The sequence below is a fragment of the Catharus ustulatus genome, chromosome 31 (genome assembly GCF_009819885.2).
Source record: "Catharus ustulatus isolate bCatUst1 chromosome 31, bCatUst1.pri.v2, whole genome shotgun sequence".
NCBI lineage: Eukaryota > Metazoa > Chordata > Aves > Passeriformes > Turdidae > Catharus > Catharus ustulatus.
Genome location: NC_046251.1, coordinates 1,813,992 through 1,832,348, shown reverse-complemented (window position 1 = coordinate 1,832,348; position 18,357 = coordinate 1,813,992). Strand labels below are relative to the sequence as shown.

At 61.7% G+C, this 18,357-nt stretch overlaps 1 protein-coding gene across 1 annotated transcript; it reads right to left on the bottom strand.

Moving 5' to 3' along the window:
* Nucleotides 1-3,089: 3,089 nt before the first annotated feature.
* RPS26 (ribosomal protein S26) lies at nucleotides 3,090-14,528 on the bottom strand. The gene is made up of 4 exons (XM_033083284.1): nucleotides 14,444-14,528; nucleotides 10,908-11,085; nucleotides 7,041-7,171; nucleotides 3,090-3,184 (listed from the first exon to the last, which is right to left on the bottom strand). The coding sequence occupies exons 1-4, from the start codon at nucleotides 14,444-14,446 to the stop codon at nucleotides 3,149-3,151; spliced, it is 348 nt and encodes a 115-aa protein (XP_032939175.1). The 5' UTR covers nucleotides 14,447-14,528; the 3' UTR covers nucleotides 3,090-3,148.
* Nucleotides 14,529-18,357: the final 3,829 nt, after the last annotated feature.

Here is an 18,357-nt window from a genome sequence, read left to right as displayed (position 1 = left end):
CGCCAGGAATAGCACCGGGGGACCCGGGGGGGGAACCGGGGGGGCACCGGGAGGGGCTCGGAGCGACCTCCTGCCCTCGGCCCCGGCGGCGGCACAAAGGGGGCTGTGTGCGCCCGGCCCCGGCCCCGAACAAAGGGGGCTCTCACAGACGGGGCTTTGGGGGGTGCAGAGTTTGGGCCGCTCCCCTCGGTGTCCCTGAGACCCCCGAGGTGTCCCCGAGACCCCTGAGATGTCCCTAAGACCCCTGAGATGTCCCCCAGCCCCGCTCTGTTCCCGCTCTCCCCGGTGGACCCGGAGCCCGTGGGTGGCACCCGAGGCGTCGCCGGTGGCACATGGAGCAGGGGACACAGCGAGGGGTCCCCCCGTGTGTGCCCCCCACCCCCGGGCACCCCCCGGGCACCGCCGGCGTTTTTTGGGGTGACGCCGGCCCCACCTGCGCGTCCAGCCCTCGGTGTTTTTCCTTTGGGGATTGAAAAACAACTCCCGGGCGGCCGCGGCCCTTCCGGGGTGCCGGGGGTGCGGCGGGGCCGCGCGGGCCGGGCCGGGAACTCTCCGGGGGTCCCCCCTGAAGGATCCCCCCCCCCCCCCGGTTCCCCTCGGGGGTCGCGCCCGGATCCCAAAGGAATCGCCGGGACCCGGCCCCGCAGCCTAAAATTAGCCCGGGCAGCTGCGGGGCCGCAGGTGCCGAGCGCGGGAGGGGCACCGGGAACGGGACCGAGCTCGGGAGGGGGCACCGGGAACGGGACGGAGCCGGGGAGGGGGCACCGGGAACGGGAGCGAGCTGGGGAGGGGGCACCGGGAACGGGGAGGGGGCACCGGGAACGGGACCGAGCTCGGGAGGGGGCACCGAGAACGGGGAGGGGGCACCGAGAACGGGACCGAGCCGGGGAGGGGGCACCGGGAACGGGAGCGAGCTGGGGAGGGGGCACCGGGAACGGGACCGAGACGGGGAGGGGGCACCGAGAACGGGACCGAGCTGGGGAGGGGGCACCGAGCCCCGGGATTGACCCCCGAGAGGCCACCGAGCCCCGGGAGCGGCCACCGATCCCAGGAGGGGCCACCGAGCCCCGGCCCCGGCGGAGCCGCGGTCCCGTTTTGGTTTCAGTGCCGGTCCTGGAACCGGGGGGATCCCGGGACGCCCCCGCGGGGGAAGCGGCGGCGGGAATTGCCGGGATTGGATCGGGCTCCGGTACCGTGGGGCAGCACCGCCGGGACCCCCGAGCGCTCCGGTGTTTCCCCGTTTCGGTGTTTCCCCGTTTCGCTTTTCCCGACCCCGCGGCGCAGTCCCGGTTCCGCCGGTACCGGTGCCGGTGCTCACCTGCCTGCGCGGAGCCGGGCTCGGGGGCGCGGAGCAGCAGCGGCAGCAGCAGCAGCAGCGCCCGGGGCCGCTCCCGGTGCCGGTGCGGCTCCATCGCGGCTCCCCGGTAGCGGCGGAGCGTGCCCGGGAATGCACCTGGCGCGGGGCCGCGGGGCGGGCGGGGCCGGGCCGGGCCGGGCCGGGCGGGGCAGCTCCGGGGCTGGGGGGGGACGGGACACCGACACCCCGCTGCCCTCCCCGCCCCGCCCCGGGACCCGCCCGCCGCGCCCGGGGCGGTGGCACCGGGACCGGCCGCCCCCACCGGGTTCCGTGCGGTGCCTCCAGCACGGTTCGGCACCGTTCAGCACGGTTCGGATCCTTCTCCCGGTTCGACCCCGTTCAGCACGGTCCGGACCCTTCTCCCGGTTCGGCTCCGCTCAGCACGGTCCGGACTTCTCGGCTCGGTTCGGCCCCCTCATCCCGGTCCGGATTCCCCAGCCCGGTTCGGCCCCGTTCAGCACGGTCCGGACCCTCCCGGCCCCGTTCGGCCCCGTTCATCCCGGTTCGGATCCTTCTCCCCGTTCGGCCCCGTTCAGCACGGTTCGGACCCTCCCAGCCCGGTTCGGCCCCGTTCAGCACGGTCCTGACCCTCCCGGCCCGGTTCGGCTCCGCTCAGCACGGTCCGGACCCTCCCAGCCCGGTTCGGCCCCGTTCAGCACGGTTCGGACCCTCCCAGCCCGGTTCGGCCCCGTTCAGCACGGTCCGGATCCTCCCAGCCCGGTTTGACTCCCCTCATCCCGGTTCGGATCCTTCTCCCGGTTCGGCTCCGCTCAGCACAGTCCGGACCCCTCGGCCCGGTTCGGCCCCTCCCGGCCCGGTTCGGCCCCCTCATCCCGGTCCGGATTCCCCAGCTCGGTTCGGCCCCGTTCGTCCCGGTTCGGACCCCCGGCCCGATTCCGCCCCCCCGGCTCCGTTCAGCCCCCTCATCCTGGTCCAGATCCCCCAGCCCGGTCCGGACCCTCCCGTCCCGGTTCAGCCCCGCCCATCCTGGTCCGGATCCCCCAGCCCGGTTCGGCCCCTTGGCCCGGTTCAGCCCCGCCCATCCCGGTTCGCCCCCCCCGGTCCCGGTCCCGGTCCCGGTTCTCCCCTCCGAGTCCCCGCTCCGGTCCCTCAGTGCCTCCCCCAGCCCCGTTCACAGCCCGGCCCCACGGAGACCCCCCCCCAAAAAACGGACGGGGGGGGGTTGGGGACAATTAAAGCCCCCCCAAAATACGGGGAGGGGCTCGGGCACCCCAAACATGGGGAGGGGGTCGGGCCCCACTGGTGCCCCCCAAAAACGGGGGGCTCTGACCCCATCCCGACCCCCTGGCCCTGGGGGGATTTGGGGACCCCCCCGGTCTGGGGGCTGAGACCCCCTCAGGACCCCCCAAAATCCCCCCGAGGGAGGGAAGAGACCCCCTCAGTTTCCCCCCAGGGGGATTGAGACCCCCTCAGCCCCCCCAGAATCCCCCCAAAGGGGAAGAGACCCCCTCAGCTCCTCCCCAAATTCCCCCCAGAGGGCTGAGACCCCCTCAGTTCCCCCCCAAAGGGGAAGAGACCCCCTCAGCTCCTCCCCAAATTTCCCCCCAAGGGAGTTGAGACCCCCTCAGTTCCCCCCAATCCCCCCCTGGGAGCTGAGACCCTCTCAGTTCCCCCCCCAAAGGGGAAGAGACCCCCTCAGTCCTGCCCCCAGATTCCCCCCAGGGGGTTTGAGACCCCCTCAAATCCCCCCCCCCAAAAACACGGAGCCGGCTCTGGGCAGATTTTTTATTGATTCTGCACTTGGGGGTCCCACTCCGGGCCGGGGTCTCCTCACATGGGCTTGGGGGGGGGTCGGGGGGCTGCTCCCTGCAGAGAGAAACAAAGTCAGGGGTGCTGGGGGGGGGGGGGGCACAGACCCCTGGGACCCCCTCAGACCCCTCCAGGACCTCCCAGGGACCCCCCCAGGACCCCCCAGACCTCCCCAAGGACCCTTTAGGACCCCCCCAAAACTCCCTGGGACCCCCAGGACACTCCCAGGACCCCCTGGGAGCCCCCAGACTCCTCCAGGACCCTCCCAAACACCCCTGGGACCCCCCCCAGGACCCTCTTAAACACCCCTGGGACCCCCCCAGGACATCCTTGGGACCCCTCCAGGACCCCTCTGATCCCCCCAGGACCCCCCAGACCCTTTAGGGTCCCCCTCAAGCCCTTCAGGGACCCCTTGAAGAAGCCCCCAGACCCCTTTGGACCCTCCTGAACACCCCTGGGACCTCCCAGACCCCCCCAGATTCCCTCTCAAACACCCTTGGGATCCCTTGGAGACCCCCCCAGTCACCCTCCAGATCCCTCAGGGACCCCCCAGACCCATTAAGGAAACCCCCAGACACCCCTGGGACCCCATCCAGACCCCTTAGGGATGTCCCCAGACCCCTTCAAACACCTCTGGGACCCCCCCAGACCCCTCAGGAATCCCCCCAAGACCCTTAGGGACCCCTCCAGACCACCCTGGGACCCCTTAGGGACTCCCCCAGACCCTTTTTGACCCTCCTGAACACCCCTGGGACCCCCCAGACCACCCCAGATCCCCTCTCAAACACCCTTGGGATCCCTTGGAGACCCCCCCCAGAGACCCCTGGGACCCTCCAGATCCCTCAGGGACCCCCCAGACCCATTAAGGAACCCCCAGACACGCCTGGGACCCCATCCAGACCCCTCAGGGACACCCCCAGACCCCTTGGAGACTCCCCCAGACCCCTCAGGAATCCCCCCAAGCCCCTCAGGGACCCCTCCAGACCACCCTGGGACCCCTTGGAGACGCCCCCAGACACCTTGGAGACCCCCTCGGGCCCCTCAGAGACCCCCCCAGACCCATTAAGGAACCCCCCAGACAACCCCAGGACTCCCCCAGGCTCCTCTAAACACCTCTGGGACCCCTTGGAGACCCCCGAGACACCCCTGAGGACCCCCCAGGACCCCTTGGAGACCCCCTCAGATCCCTCAGAGACACCCCCAGACCCATGTGGGGTGGAAGCAGGGCAGGGGGGATTTGGTCCTCAAGCGACCCTTCCAGAATCTCCCCCTGAGGACCCCCACAGACCCCTGAAGGACATCCCCAGACCCCTCAGGACACCCTGGAGACAGCCCCAGACCCCTCAGGGACCCCCTCATAATCCCCAGGGACGCCCCCAGACTCATGGCAGGGCAGGGAGGTGCAGTCCCTTTGGGATCCTTCCAGAACACCTCCCTACAGACCCCCCCAGACCCCCTGGAACCCCTTGGAGACCCCTCCAGACCCCTCAGGGACCCGCCCAGGGACGCCCCCAGACTCACGGCGGGGCGGAAGCGGGGCGGGGGGGTGCGGTCCCTTTGGGATCCTTCCAGAACAACCCCCTACAGACCCCTCCAGACCCCTCTGGGACCCCTCAGGGACACCCCCAGACCCCTCAGGGACCCCTTGGAGATGCCCTCAGACCCCTCAGGGACCCCCCCCCAGACCCCCCAGGACCCCTTGGAGACGCCCTCAGATCCCTCAGAGACACCCCCAGACCCATGTGGGGTGGAAGCAGGGCAGGGGGGATTTGGTCCTCAAGGGACCTTTCCAGAATCCCCCCCTGAGGATCCCCCCAGACCCCTGAAGGACATCCCCAGACCCCTCAGGGACACACCCAGACCCCTCAGGGATGCCCCCAGACCCCTCTGGGACCACCCCCAGACTCATGGCAGGGTAGAAGGGTGTGGTCCCTTTGGGACCCTTCCAGAACACCCCCATATCGACACCCCCAGACCCCCTGGGACCCCTTGGAGACCCCTCCAGACCCCCCCTGGAATCCCTTGGAGACCCCTCCAGACCCCTCAGGGACCCCCCAGGGATGCCCCCAGACTCATGGAGGGGCAGGGGGTTGCAGTCCCTTTGGGACCCTTCCAGGATTCCCCCCTATAGACCCCCCCAGACCCCTCAAGGACACCCCCAGACCCCTCGGGACCCCCTGGAGATGCCCTCAGACCCCCTTGGAGACCCCCCCAGGCCCCTCTGTGACCTCCCCCAGACTCATGGCGGGGTGGGGGGGTTACAGTCCCTTTGGGATCCTTCCAGAATTCCCCCCTGAAGACCCCCCAAGACCCCTCAGGGACCCCTCCAGACCCCTCAGGGACCCCTTGGAGACCCCCTCAGATCCCTCAGGGACACCCCCAGACTCATGTGGGGTGGAAGCAGGGCAGGGGGGTTGTGGTCCCTTTGGGATCCTTCCAGAATCCCCCCCTGAGGACCCCCCCAGACCCCTCAGGGATGCCCCCAGACCCCTCAGGACACCCTGGAGATGCCCCCAGACCCCCTAGGGACCCCCCAGACCCCTTGGAGATGCCCCCAGACCCCTCTAGGACCACCCCCAGACTCATGGCGGGGTAGAAGGGTGTGGTCCCTTTGGAATCCTTCCAGAACACCCCCATAAGGACACCCCCAGACCCCTCAGTGATGCCCCCAGACCCCCTGGAACCCCTTGGAGACCCCTCCAGACCCCTCAGGGACCCCCCCAGACTCATGGTGGGGCAGGGAGGTGCAGTCCCTTTGGGACCCTTCCAGGATCCCCCCCTATAGACCCCCCCAGACCCCTCAAGGACACCCCCAGACCCCTCAGGACCCCCTGGAGATGCCCTCAGACCCCTCAGGATCCCTTGGAGACCCCCCCAGACTCCTCTGTGACCACCCCCAGACTCACAGAGGGGCAGGGGGTTGCAGTCCCTTTGGGATCCTTCCAGAACACCCCCCTACAGACCCCTCAGGACCCCTTGGAGATGCCCTCAGACCCCTCAGGGACCACCCCCAGACCCCTCAGGGACCCCTTGGAGACCCTCAGATCCCTCAGGGACAACCCCAGACTCATGTGGGGTGGGATCGGGGTAGGGGGGTTGTGGTCCCTTTGGGACCCTTCCAGAACACCCCCCTACAGACCCCCCCAGACCCCTCAGGACCCCCTGGAGACCCCCCAGATCCTTCAGGACCCCTCATGGACACCCCCAGACCTCTCAGGGACCCCCCAAGACCCCTTGGAGACCCCCCCAGATCCCTCAGGAACCCCTTGGGGACACCCCCGGGACGCCCCCAGACTCACAGCGGGGCAATCCCTCTGGGACCCTTCCAGAACACTCCCCTATAGACACCCCCAGACCCCCCAGGACCCCTGAGGGACACCCCCAAACCCCCCTGGGACCCTCAGGGACGCCCCCAGACTCACGGCGGGGCGGAAGCAGGGCGGGGGGGTGCAGTCCCTTTGGGATCCTTCCAGAATCCCCCCCTACAGATCCCCCCAGGGACACCCCCAGACCCTCAGGGACCCCTCAGGGACCCCCCCCAGCCCCCTCAGGGACACCCCCAGACTCTCAGGGACCCCTTCAGGACCCCCCCCCAGACTCACGGCGGGGTGGAAGCGGGGTGGGGAGGTGCAGTCCCTTTGGGATCCTTCCAGAACAACCCCCTACAGACCCCCCCCAGACCCTCAGGGACACCCCCCAGACCCTCAGGGACCCCCCCAGACCCTCAGGGACCCCTCAGGGACACCCCCCAGACCCTCAGGGACACCCCCAGCCCCACCCCAGACTCACGGCGGGGCGGAAGTGGGGCAGTCCCTTCGGGACCCTTTCAGAACACTCCCCTATAGACACCCCCAGACCCCTCAGGGACCCCCCCAGACCCTCAGGGACCCCTGAGGGACGCCCCCAGACTCACGGCGGGGCGGAAGCGGGGCGGGGGGGTGCGGTCCTTGCGCGCCTCCCGCGAGCGGTTCCGAACGACCTTGCTGTGGATGGCACAGCTGACACAGTAATGGAGCTTCACGTACAGCTTGGGCAGCACGTAGGCTGGGGGGGGAAAAACAGGGTCAGGGATCCCAAAAACAGCTCCAGGGACCCCAAAAACATCCTCAGGGACCCCAAAAATACAGCCAGGGACCCCAGGAACATCCCCAGGGCAGCAATGGAGCTTCACGTACAGCTTGGGCAGCACGTAGGCTGGGGGGGGGAAACAGGGTCAGGGATCCCAAAAACAGCTCCAGGGACCCCAAAAACATCCTCAGGGACCCCAAAAATACAGCCAGGGACCCCAAAACCACAGCCAGAGATCCTACAAACACCCCAGAGATCCCACAAACATCCCCAGAGCAGCAATGGAGCTTCACGTACAGCTTGGGCAGCATTTGGCTGGGGGTGGAAAATGGGGGTGAGGGACCCCAAAACCAGCACTGAAACCACCCAGGAACCCCAAAAACATCCTCAGGGACCCCAAAAACACAGCCAGGGACCCCAAAAACAGATCCAGGGACCCCAAAAATACACCCAGAGATCCCAGAAACATCCCCAGGGCAGCAATGGAGCTTCACGTACAGCTTGGGCAGCACGTAGGCTGGGGGAGGAAAATGGGGTGAGGGACCCCAAAAACAGCTCCAGAGACCCCAAAAACAGCTCCAGAGACCCCAAAACCAAAACCAGGAACCCCAAAAATACACCCAGGGACCCAAAAAACAGCTCCAGGGACCCGAAAAATACAGCCAGGGACCCCAAAAACATCCCCAGGGCAGCAATGGAGTTTCACGTACAGCTTGGGCAGCACGTAGGCTGGGGGAGGAAAATGGGGTGAGGGACCCCAAAAACATCCTCAGAAACCCCAAAACCACCCCAAAAACCACCCAGGGACCCTAGAAACATCCTCAGAGACCCCAAAAACAGCACTGAAACAACCCAGGAACCCCAAAAACAGCCCTAAAATACAGCCAGGGACCCCAAAAACATCCCCAAGGGTAGTAATGGAGCTTCTGGTACAGCTTGGGCAGCATGTAAGCTGGGAGGGAAAATGGGGGTGAGGGACCCCAAAACCAGCTCCAGGAACCCCAAAAACATCCTCAGAGACCCCAAAACCACAGCCAGGGACCCCAAAACCAGCCAAGCCAAGCTCAGGTAGCCCCAAATCAGCCCCTGGGGACCCCAAACCCTCCCAGAGGGGCTGTGCAGGACCCCGGGGGGGCTGTTTTTGGGGGGCTCCTTGGGGGGTCAGAAGGGATGTTTTGGGGTGACAGGGGCTGTTTTTGGGGTCAAAGGACATTGGGGACATCCAGGAGGGGACAAGGGACATTGGGAACATCCAGAAGAGGACACAGGACACTGGGGACACACAGGAATGGGGACAAAGGACATTGGGGACATCCAAAAATGGGGGAAAAAACCACTGAGGTCTTCTTTAGGGGTTTTTGGGGGACACAAAAGGACATTGGGGACATCCAGGAATGGGGACAAAGGACATTGGGGACATCCAGGAGGGGTCACAGGACATTGGGGACACCCAGAAATGGGGAAAAAGGACACTGGGGACATCCAGGAGGGGTCACAGGACATTTGGGATATCCAGGAATGGGGACACAGGACATTGGGGACACCCAATAAGGGGACAAAAAACATTGGGAGCACCCAAAAATGGGGACAAAGAACATTGGGAACATCCAGGAGGGGACAAAAGACACTGGGGACACCCAAAAATGGGGGAAAGGACACTGGGGTCTCCTTTAGGGGACAGAAATGGCATTGGGGATATCCAAAAATGGGGACAAAAGACATTTGGGACACTCAAAAATGGGGACAGAAGACACTGGGGACACCCAAAAATGGGGCAAAGGACACTGGGGACACCCAAAAATGGGGCAAAGGACATTGGGGTCTCCTTTAGGGGTTTTTGGGGAACACAAATGGCACTGGGGACACCCAAAAATGGGGACAAAAGACATTGAGAACACCCAAAAATGGGGGGAAAGGACATTGGGGTCTCCTTGAGGGGACACAAATGGCATTGGGGACACCCAAAAATGGGGTGAAAGGACACTGGGGTCTCCTTTAGGGGTTTTTGGGGGACACAAATGGCATTGGGGACACCCAGAAGGGGACAAGGGACATTGGGGACACCCAAAAATGGGGATAAAAGACACTGGGGTCTCCTTGAGGGGACACAAACGGCATTGGGGACACCCAGGAGGGGACAAAAGACACTGAGAACACCCAAAAATGGAGGAAAAAGACACTGAGGTCTCCTTTAGGGGTTTTTGGGGGACACAAATGGCACTGGGGACACCCAAAAATAGGGAAAAAGGACACTGGGGACACCCAAAAAAGAGGGGAAAGGACATTGGGGTCTCCTTCAGGGGACACAAATGGCATTGGGGACACCAAAAATGGGGACAAATGGCATTGGGGACACCCAATAAGAAACAAAAGACTCTGGGGACACCCAAAAATGGGGGAAAAGGATACTGGGGTCTCCTTTAGGGGTTTTTGGGGTACACAAATGGCATTGGGGACATCCAGAAAGGAACAAAAAACACTGGGGACACCCAAAATAAAGGGGGAAGGACATTGGGAACACTCAAAAATGGGGACAAACGACACTAGGGTCTCCTTTAGGGAACAGAAATGGCATTGGGGACACCTAGGAGGGGACAAGGGACATTGGGAACACCAAAAAATGGGGACAAACGACACTAGGGTCTCCTTTAGGGAACAGAAATAGCATTGGGGACACCTAGGAGGGGACACAGGACATTGGGGACACCCAAAAATGGGGACACAGGACATTAAGAACACCCAAAAACAGAGGAAAAAGACTTTGGTGTCTCCTTTAGGGGACACAAATGGCATTGGGCACACCCAAAAATGGGGACAAAAGACTTTGGGGACACCCAAAAATGGAGGGAAAGGACACTGGGGTCTCCTTTAGGGGACACAAATGGCACTGGGGACATCTAGGAATGGGGGGAAAGGACATTGGGGTCTCCTTTAAGGGTTTTTGGGGGACACAAAAGGCATTGGGGACACCCAGAAGGGGACAAAAGACATTGAGAACACCCAAAAATGGGGACAAAAGACATTGGGGACATCCAGGAGGGGTCACAGGACACTGGGGACACCCAGAAATGGGGACAAGGGACACTGAGAACACCCAAAAATGGAGGAAAAAGACACTGAGGTCTTCTTTAGGGGACACAAATGGCACTGGGAACATCCAGGAGGGGACAAAAGACACTGAGAACACCCAAAAACGGGGTGAAAGGACACTGGGGTCTCCTTGAGGGGACACAAATGGCATTGGGGACACCCAAAAATGGGGACAAAAGACACTGAGAACACCCAAAAATGGAGGAAAAAGACACTGAGGTCTCTTTTAGGGGTTTTTGGGGGACACAAATGGCACTGGGGACACCCAAAAATGGGGAAAAAGGACACTGGGGACATCCAGGAGGGGTCACAGGACATTGGGGACACCCAGAAATGGGGACAAGGGACATTGAGGACACCCAAAAATGGGGATAAAAGACACTGGGGTCTCCTTTAGGGGACACAAATGGCATTGGGGACACCCAAAAATGGGGAAAAAGGACACTGGGGACACCCAAAAAAGAGGGGAAAGGACATTGGGGTCTCCTTTAGGGGACAGAAATGCCATTGAGAACACCCAAAAACGGGAAAAAAACCCCACTGAAGTCTCCTTTAGGAGATTTAGCAGCACACAAAACCCCACAAAAACCCCCAAAAAACCCCCAAAAAACCCCAATCTCACAATCAAAGACGCTGGCCTCGGAGATGTCCCGGACTGCAGCGGCCTCCACGATGTTCCTGATGACGAATTTCTTGATGGCCTTGTCCTTGGGCACGCAGCGGGCGCAGTTGGTGCAGCGGATGGGCTGCACGTGCCCGCGGCCCTTCTTGGCCCGCCCGTTGTTCCTCCTCTTCTTGGTCTGCGAGGGGAGGGGAGAGGGGAGGGGAGAGGGGAGGGGTCAGCAAAGGAGACTCCCAGGGGCGGACCCCAGCCCCGAAAAGGATGGAGAGTGTCACTGTAGGGGTGTTCCCAGAAAATCCCAGGGATTGTCACTATAGGGCTGTTCCCAAATCCCATAAAAATTCCAGAGATTGTCCTTACAGGGCTGTTCCCAAATCCCATAAACACCCCAGAGATTGTCACTACACCAATCCCATAAAAATCCCAGAGATTGTCCCTACACCAATCCCAGAAAAACCCCAGAGATTCTCCCTAGAGAGCTGTCCCAAATCCCATAAAAATTCCAGAGATTGTCACTACAGGGCTGTCCCCAAATCCCATAAACACCCCAGAGATTGTCACTACACAATCCCAGAAAAATCCCAGAGATTCTCCCTATAGAGCTGTCCCCAATTCCATAAAAACACCAGAGACTGTCCCTACAGGGTTGTACAAAAAATCCCGGAGATTGTCCCTACAGGGCTGTCCCCAATTCCATAAAAACCCCGGAGATTCTCCTCTCAGCATCCTCCATTCAGCCCCATAAAAACCCCAGAGATTGTCCCCACAGAGCTGTACCCAAAAACCCTCAGATTGTCCTTACAGGGCTGTCCCAAATCCCACAAAAATCCCAGAGAGATCCCACCACAGACCTGCCCCCAATCCCATAAAAACCCCAGAGACTGTCCCCACGGAGCTGTCCCCAAAAAATCCCAGAGATTCCCCCTTTAGGGCTGCCCCAAATCCCATAAAAACCCCAGAGATTGTCCCTACAGAGCTGCCCCCAATTCCATAAAAACCCCAGAGATTGTCCCTACAGGGCTGTCCCCAATTCCAGAAAAGCCCTCGAGATTCTCCTCTCAGGATCCTCCACTCAGCCCCATAAAAACCCTGAAGATTCTCCCTACAAAGCTGTCCCCAATTCCATAAAAAACACAGAGATTGTCCCTACAGGGCTGTTCCCAATCCCATAAAAATCCTAGAGATCCCACCGCAAAGCTGCCCCCAAAAAACCCCAGAGATTCGTCCTTCAGAGCTGCCTCCAATCCCATAAAAATCCCAGAGATTCTCCCTACAGAGCTGTACCCAAAAAATCCCAGATTGTCCCTACAGAGCTGTTCCCAAATCCCATAAACACCCCAGAGATTGTCACTACACCAATCCCAGAAAAACCCTAGAGATTCTCCCTAGAGAGCTGCCCACAATCCCATAAAAACCCCAGAGATTGTCCCTATAGGGCTGTTCCCAATCCCATAAAAATTCCAGAGATTGTCACTACAGGGCTGTACCCAAAAAATCCCAGAGACTGTCCTTATAGAGCTGTCCCCAACCCCAGAAAATCCCCCGAGATTGTTCCTACAGAGCTGTCCCCAAATCCCATAAACACCCCAGAGATTGTCCTTATAGGGCTCTCCCAAATCCCATAAAAACACCAGAGATTGTCACTACAGGGCTGTACCCAAAAAATCCCAGATTGTCCCTACAGAGCTATCCCCAGTCCCATAAAAACCCCAGGGATTGTCCCTAGAGGGTTGTCCTCAAAAAATCCCCAGAGATTGTCCCTACAGGGCTGTACCCAATCCCATAAAATGCCTGGAGATTCCCCTCTCAGGATCCTCCATTCAACCCCATAAAAACCCCAGAGATTGTCACTACAGGGCTGTACCCAGTCCCACAAAAACCCCAGAGATCCCCCTCTTGGGATCCCCCATTCAGAGCCACCCCCAATCCCATAAAAACCCCAGACACTGTCCCTTCAGGGCTGCCCTCAATCCCATAAAAACCCCAAAGATTCTCCCTACAGAGCTGTACCCAAAAAAACTCCCAGATTGTCCTTACAGAGCTGTCCCAAATCCCACAAAAATCCCAGAGAGATCCCACCACAGACCTGCCCCCAATCCCATAAAAACCCCAGAGATTGTTCCCACAGGGCTGTACCCAAAAAATCCCAGAGATTCCCCCTTTAGGGCTGCCTCAAATCCCATAAAAACCCCTGAGATTCTCCCTACAGGGCTGTCCCCAATTCCAGAAAAACCCTGGAGATTCCCCTCTCAGGATCCTCCACTCAGCCCCATAAAAACCCCAGAGATTCTCCCTACAAAGCTGTCCCCAATTCCATAAAAACCCCAGAGATTGTCCCTACAGGGCTGTTCCCAATCCCATAAAAATCCTAGAGATCCCACCGCAAAGCTGCCCCCAAAAAACCCCAGAGATTCGTCCTTCAGGGCTGCCTCCAATCCCATAAAAATCCCAGAGACTGTCCCTACAGAGCTGTACCCAAAAACCCCCAGATTGTCCCTACAGAGCTGTCCCCAATTCCATAAAAACCCCAAGGATTGTCCCTAGAGGGTTGTCCCCAAAAAAACCCAGAGATTGGCCCTACAGAGCTGTATCCAATCCCACAAAAACCCCAGAGAGATCCCAGGACAAACCTGCCCCCAACCCCATAAAACCCCGGAGATTCCCCTCTCGGGATCCTCCATTCAGCCCCATAAAAACCCTGGGGATCCCCAGAGATTCTCCCTACAGGGCTGCCCCCAATCCCATAAAAACCCCACAGAGCTGCCCCCAGCCCCAGAAAAACCCTGGAGACCCTCCCATAAAGCTCTTCCCAACCCACAAAAACCCTGGAAATGCTCTCCTGGGATCCCCCATTCAGAGCCGCCCCCAGCCCCATAAAAAAGCCCAGAGCACTCAAGGGTCTCATCAGGATCCTTCAGCCCCATAAAGGCTTTGGGGTGCCCCTGCATCCCCCCAGCCCCATAAAGGCTTTGGGGTGCCCCTGCACCTCTCCAGCCCCATAAAGGCTTTGGGGTGCCCCTACACCTCCCCAGCCCCATAAAAGCTTTGGGGTTTCTCTGTATCCTCCCCCAGCCCCATAAAGGCTTTGGGGTTTCCCTCTGCCCCACACAGACCCCATCCGCCCCCACAGTCACCCCAAAAGCATCTCCTGCCCCACATCCCCCTCAGAGCCCCCCCAAACCCCAAAATCCCCTCCCGAGGCTCTCAGCCCCCCCCCCAAAACCCTCCCTCAGCCCCACATCCCTTCCCGAGCCCCCCCAAACCCCTCAGAGCCCCTCTCAAAGGGCTCCCCTCAGCCCCACATGGGCCCCACATCCCCCTCCAAGCCCCTCCAAACCCCTCAGAGGCCCCCTCAAAGGGCTCCCCTCAGCCCCCCCTGCCCCACACGGGCCCCCCATCTTTTCCCGAGCCCCCCTCAAAGGGCTCCTCCCCGCACCCCCTGCCCCACACGGTCCTCACATCCCTCCCCGAGCCCCCTCAGGCTCCTCCGAGCCCCGTTGGAGCCCCCCGGGCCCGCCCGGCCACGCCGCGCTCACCATGGCGGCTCTGAGGGAGAACCGGAAGAGGCGGAGCCGAAGCACCGCCGCCCTTATCAATGTGCTCCCTCCGCCCGGAAGCGCCTCCGCTGCCGCCGCCGCCGCTCCGGTGCCCGCGGGGACACCCGAGGAGGCCTCGCGGCGGCTCCACCCGAGGCACCGGGGAGGGCGGGGTGGGCGGCGAGCGGCGGGAGTTGGAGAGAAATTAACGGGAGCGAGGATGGGGTAGGGACTATTTTTCCTGCGGTGGGCGGAGGGATCCACGCCGCGCGCGTGAAGTGAGAACTCCCGCGCACTGCGTGTGACGTTAGAACGCCCGCGCATTGCGTGTGACGTCATCCGCCAGGCGCGCCCGCCGCGAGGGCTGCTGGGAAATGTAGTCCGGAGAGGGGCGTGTCCCCTGTCACCCGTGGGGGTCCCCAGGGACTGGGGGTGTCCCCAAATCCGGGGGTCCCCAGTGTCCCGTGTCCCCTCTTCAGGGTCACCAGAGTCCCCTCTCCCCATCCCTGGGTGTCCCCTAAAAAACCCCAAAGGAGACCCCGATGTCCTTTCCCCTATTTCTGGATGTCCCCAGTGTCCTGTGTCCCCTCCTGGATGTCCCCAATATCATTTGTCCCCTCCTGGATGTCCCCAGTGTCCCCTGGGTGTCCCCAATGTCCTTTATCCCCATTCCTGGGTGTCCCCAGTGTTCTTTGTCCCCATTTTTGGCTGTCCCCAATGCCCCCTGGATGTCCCCAGTGTTCTTTGTCCTCATTTCTGGATGTCCCCAGTGTCCTGTGTCCCCTCCTGGATGTCCCCAACATCCCCTGGCTGTCCCCAATGTCCTTTGTCCCCATTCCTGGATGTCCCCACTGTCCCTTGGGTGTCCCCAGTGTCCTTTGTCCCCATTTCTGGATGTCCCCAATGCCCCCTGGGTGTCCCCAGCATCCCCTAGGTGTCCCCAACGTGCCCTGGGTGTCCCCTGGATGTCCCCAACATCCCCTGGATGTCCCTAATGTCCCCTGGGTATCCCCCGTGTGTCCCCAGTCCCCTCCTGTGTGTCCCCACTGTCCCCTGTGTGTCCCCAACATCCCCTGGGTGTCCCCTGGATGTCCCCTGGCTGTCCCCAATGTCCCCTGGATGTCCCCTGGTTGTCCCCAGTGTCTCCTCCTCAATGTCCCCAATGTCCCCTGGATGTCCCCAATGTACTCTGGGTGTCCCCAGTGTCCTTTCCCCCATTCCTGGCTATCCCCAGTGTCCCCTGGATGTCCCCTGTCCCCTCCTGGGTGTCCCCAGTCCCCTCCTGGATGTCCCCAGTGTCCTTTGTCCCCATTTTTGGGTGTCCCCAGTGTCCTGTGTCCCCTCTTCAATGTCCCCAACATCCCCTGGACGTCCCCTGGGTGTCCCCGTTGTGTCCCCAGTCCCCTCCTGGATGTCCCCAGTGTCCCCTGGATGTCCCCAATGTCCCCTGGGTGTCCCCCCTGGATGTCCCCAACGTGTCCCTTGGTTGTCCCCAATGTCCCCTGGGTGTCCCCAACATCCCCTGGATGTCCCATGGATGTCCCCAGTGTCTCCTCCTCAATGTCCCCACTGTCCCCTGGGTGTCCCCACTGTCCCCTGGATGTCCCCTGTGTGTCCCCAATGTCCTTTTCCCCCCATTTTTGGCTGTCCCCAACATCCCCTGGATGTCCCCAGTGTCCCCTGGGTGTCCCTAGCATCCTCTGTCCCCATTCCTGGATGTCCCCAATGTCCTTTGTCCCCTCCTAGGTGTCCCCAGTGTCCCCTGGATGTCCCCTGGATGTCCCCAATGTCCCCTGGATGTCCCCAGTGTCTCCTCCTCAATGTCCCCACTGTCCCCTGGTTGTCCCCAACATCCCCTGGATGTCCCCAATGTCCCCTGGTTGTCCCCAACGTCCTGTGTCCCTTTCTGTGTGTCCCCAATGTCCTTTTCTCCCATTTCTGGATGTGCCAAATGTCCTTTGTCCCCATTCCTGCGTGTCCCCAACATGCCCTGGCAGTCCCCAGTGTCCCCTGGGTGTCCCCTGGTTGTCCCCACTGTCCCCAATGTCCCCTGTGTGTCCCCAATGTCCCCTGGTTGTCCCCAGTGTCCCCTAGATGTCCCCTGGTTGTCCCCACTGTCCCCTGTGTGTCCTCTGGCTGTCCCCAGTGTCCCCTGGATGTCCCCAGTGTCTCCTCCTCAATGTCCCCTGGGTGTCCCCAACGTCCTTTTCCCCCCATTTTTGGCTGTCCCCAACATCCCCTGGATGTCCCTGTGTGTCCCTCCTGTGTCCCCAGTCCCCTCCTGTGTGTCCCCAGTGTCCCCTGGATGTCCCCAGTGTCCTCTGTCCCCCTTTTTGGGTGTCCCCAGTGTCCTGTGTCCCCTCCTCAATGTCCCCAATGTCCCCTGGGTGTCCTCAATGTCCCCTGGATGTCCTCTGGGTATCCCCTCGATGTCCCCAATGTCCCCTGGGTGTCCTCAATGTCCCCTGGATGTCCTCTGGGTATCCCCTCGATGTCCCCAGTGTCCCCTGGGTGTCCCCTGGATGTCCCCAGTGTTCCCTGGATGTCCCCAGCTGTGTCCCCAGTGTCTCCTGGCTGTCCCCAGTGTCCCCTGGGTGTCCCCAATGTCCTTTTCCCCCCATTTTTGGCTGTCCCCAACATCCCCTGGATGTCCCTTTGTGTCCCCCCTGTGTCTCCAGTCCCCTCCTGGCTGTCCCCAGTGTCCTCTGGTTGTCCCCAATGTCCTGTGTCCCTTTCTGTGTGTCCCCAATGTCCTTTTCCCCCATTTCTGGATGTGCCCAATGTCCTTTGTCCCCATTCCTGCGTGTCCCCAACATCCCCTGGATGTCCCTGTGTGTCCCCTGGCTGTCCCCACTGTCCCCTGGTTGTCCCCAGTGTCCTCTGGCTGTCCCCAGTGTCCCCTGGATGTCCCCTGGTTGTCCCCAGTGTCCCCTGGATGTCCCCAGTGTCTCCTCCTCAATGTCCCCTGGGTGTCCCCAATGTCCCCTGGATGTCCCCTGGGTGTCCCCAATGTCCCCTGGATGTCCCCTGGGTGTCCCCAGTGTCCCCTGCTGTCCCCAGGGTGTCCCCTGGGTGTCCCCAACATCCTTTTCCCCCCATTTTTGGCTGTCCCCACTGTCCCCTAGATGTCCCCTGGTTGTCCCCACTGTCCCCAGTCCCCTCCTCGGTGTCCCCAGTGTCCCCTGAATGTCCCCACTGTCCCCTGGGTGTCCTCAATGTCCCCTGGATGTCCTCTGGGTGTCCCCTCGATGTCCCCAGTGTCCCCTGGGTGTCCTCAATGTCCCCTGGATGTCCTCTGGATGTCCCCAGTGTCTCCTCCTCAATGTTCCCAATGTCCCCTGGTTGTCCCCAAGGTCCCCTGGATGTACCTGTGTGTCCCCAGTCCCCTCCTGGCTGTCCCCAGTGTCCCCTGGATGTCCCCTGGTTGTCCCCAGTGTCCCCTGGATGTCCCCTGGGTGTCCCCAACGTCCTCTTCCCCCCATTTTTGGCTGTCCCCAACATCCCCTGGATGTCCCTGTGTGTCCCCCCTGTGTCCCCAGTCCCCCTCCTGGCTGTCCCCAGTGTCCCCTGGATGTCCCCTCGTTGTCCCCAGTGTCCCCAAGGTCCCCTGGATGTCCTCTGGGTGTCCCCTCGATGTCCCCAGTGTCCCCTGGTTGTCCCCAGTGTTCCCTGGATGTCCCCTGGATGTCCCCAGTGTCTCCTCCTCAATGTCCCCACTGTCCCCTGGATGTCCCCAAGGTCCCCTGGTTGTCCCCACTGTCCTGTGTCCCTTTCTGTGTGTCCCCAATGTCCTTTTCTCCCATTTCTGGATGTGCCCAATGTCCTTTGTCCCCATTTTTGGGTGTCCCCAACATCCCCTGGATGTCCCCGGTGTCCCCTGCTGTCCCCAATGTCCCCTGGGTGTCCCCTGGTTG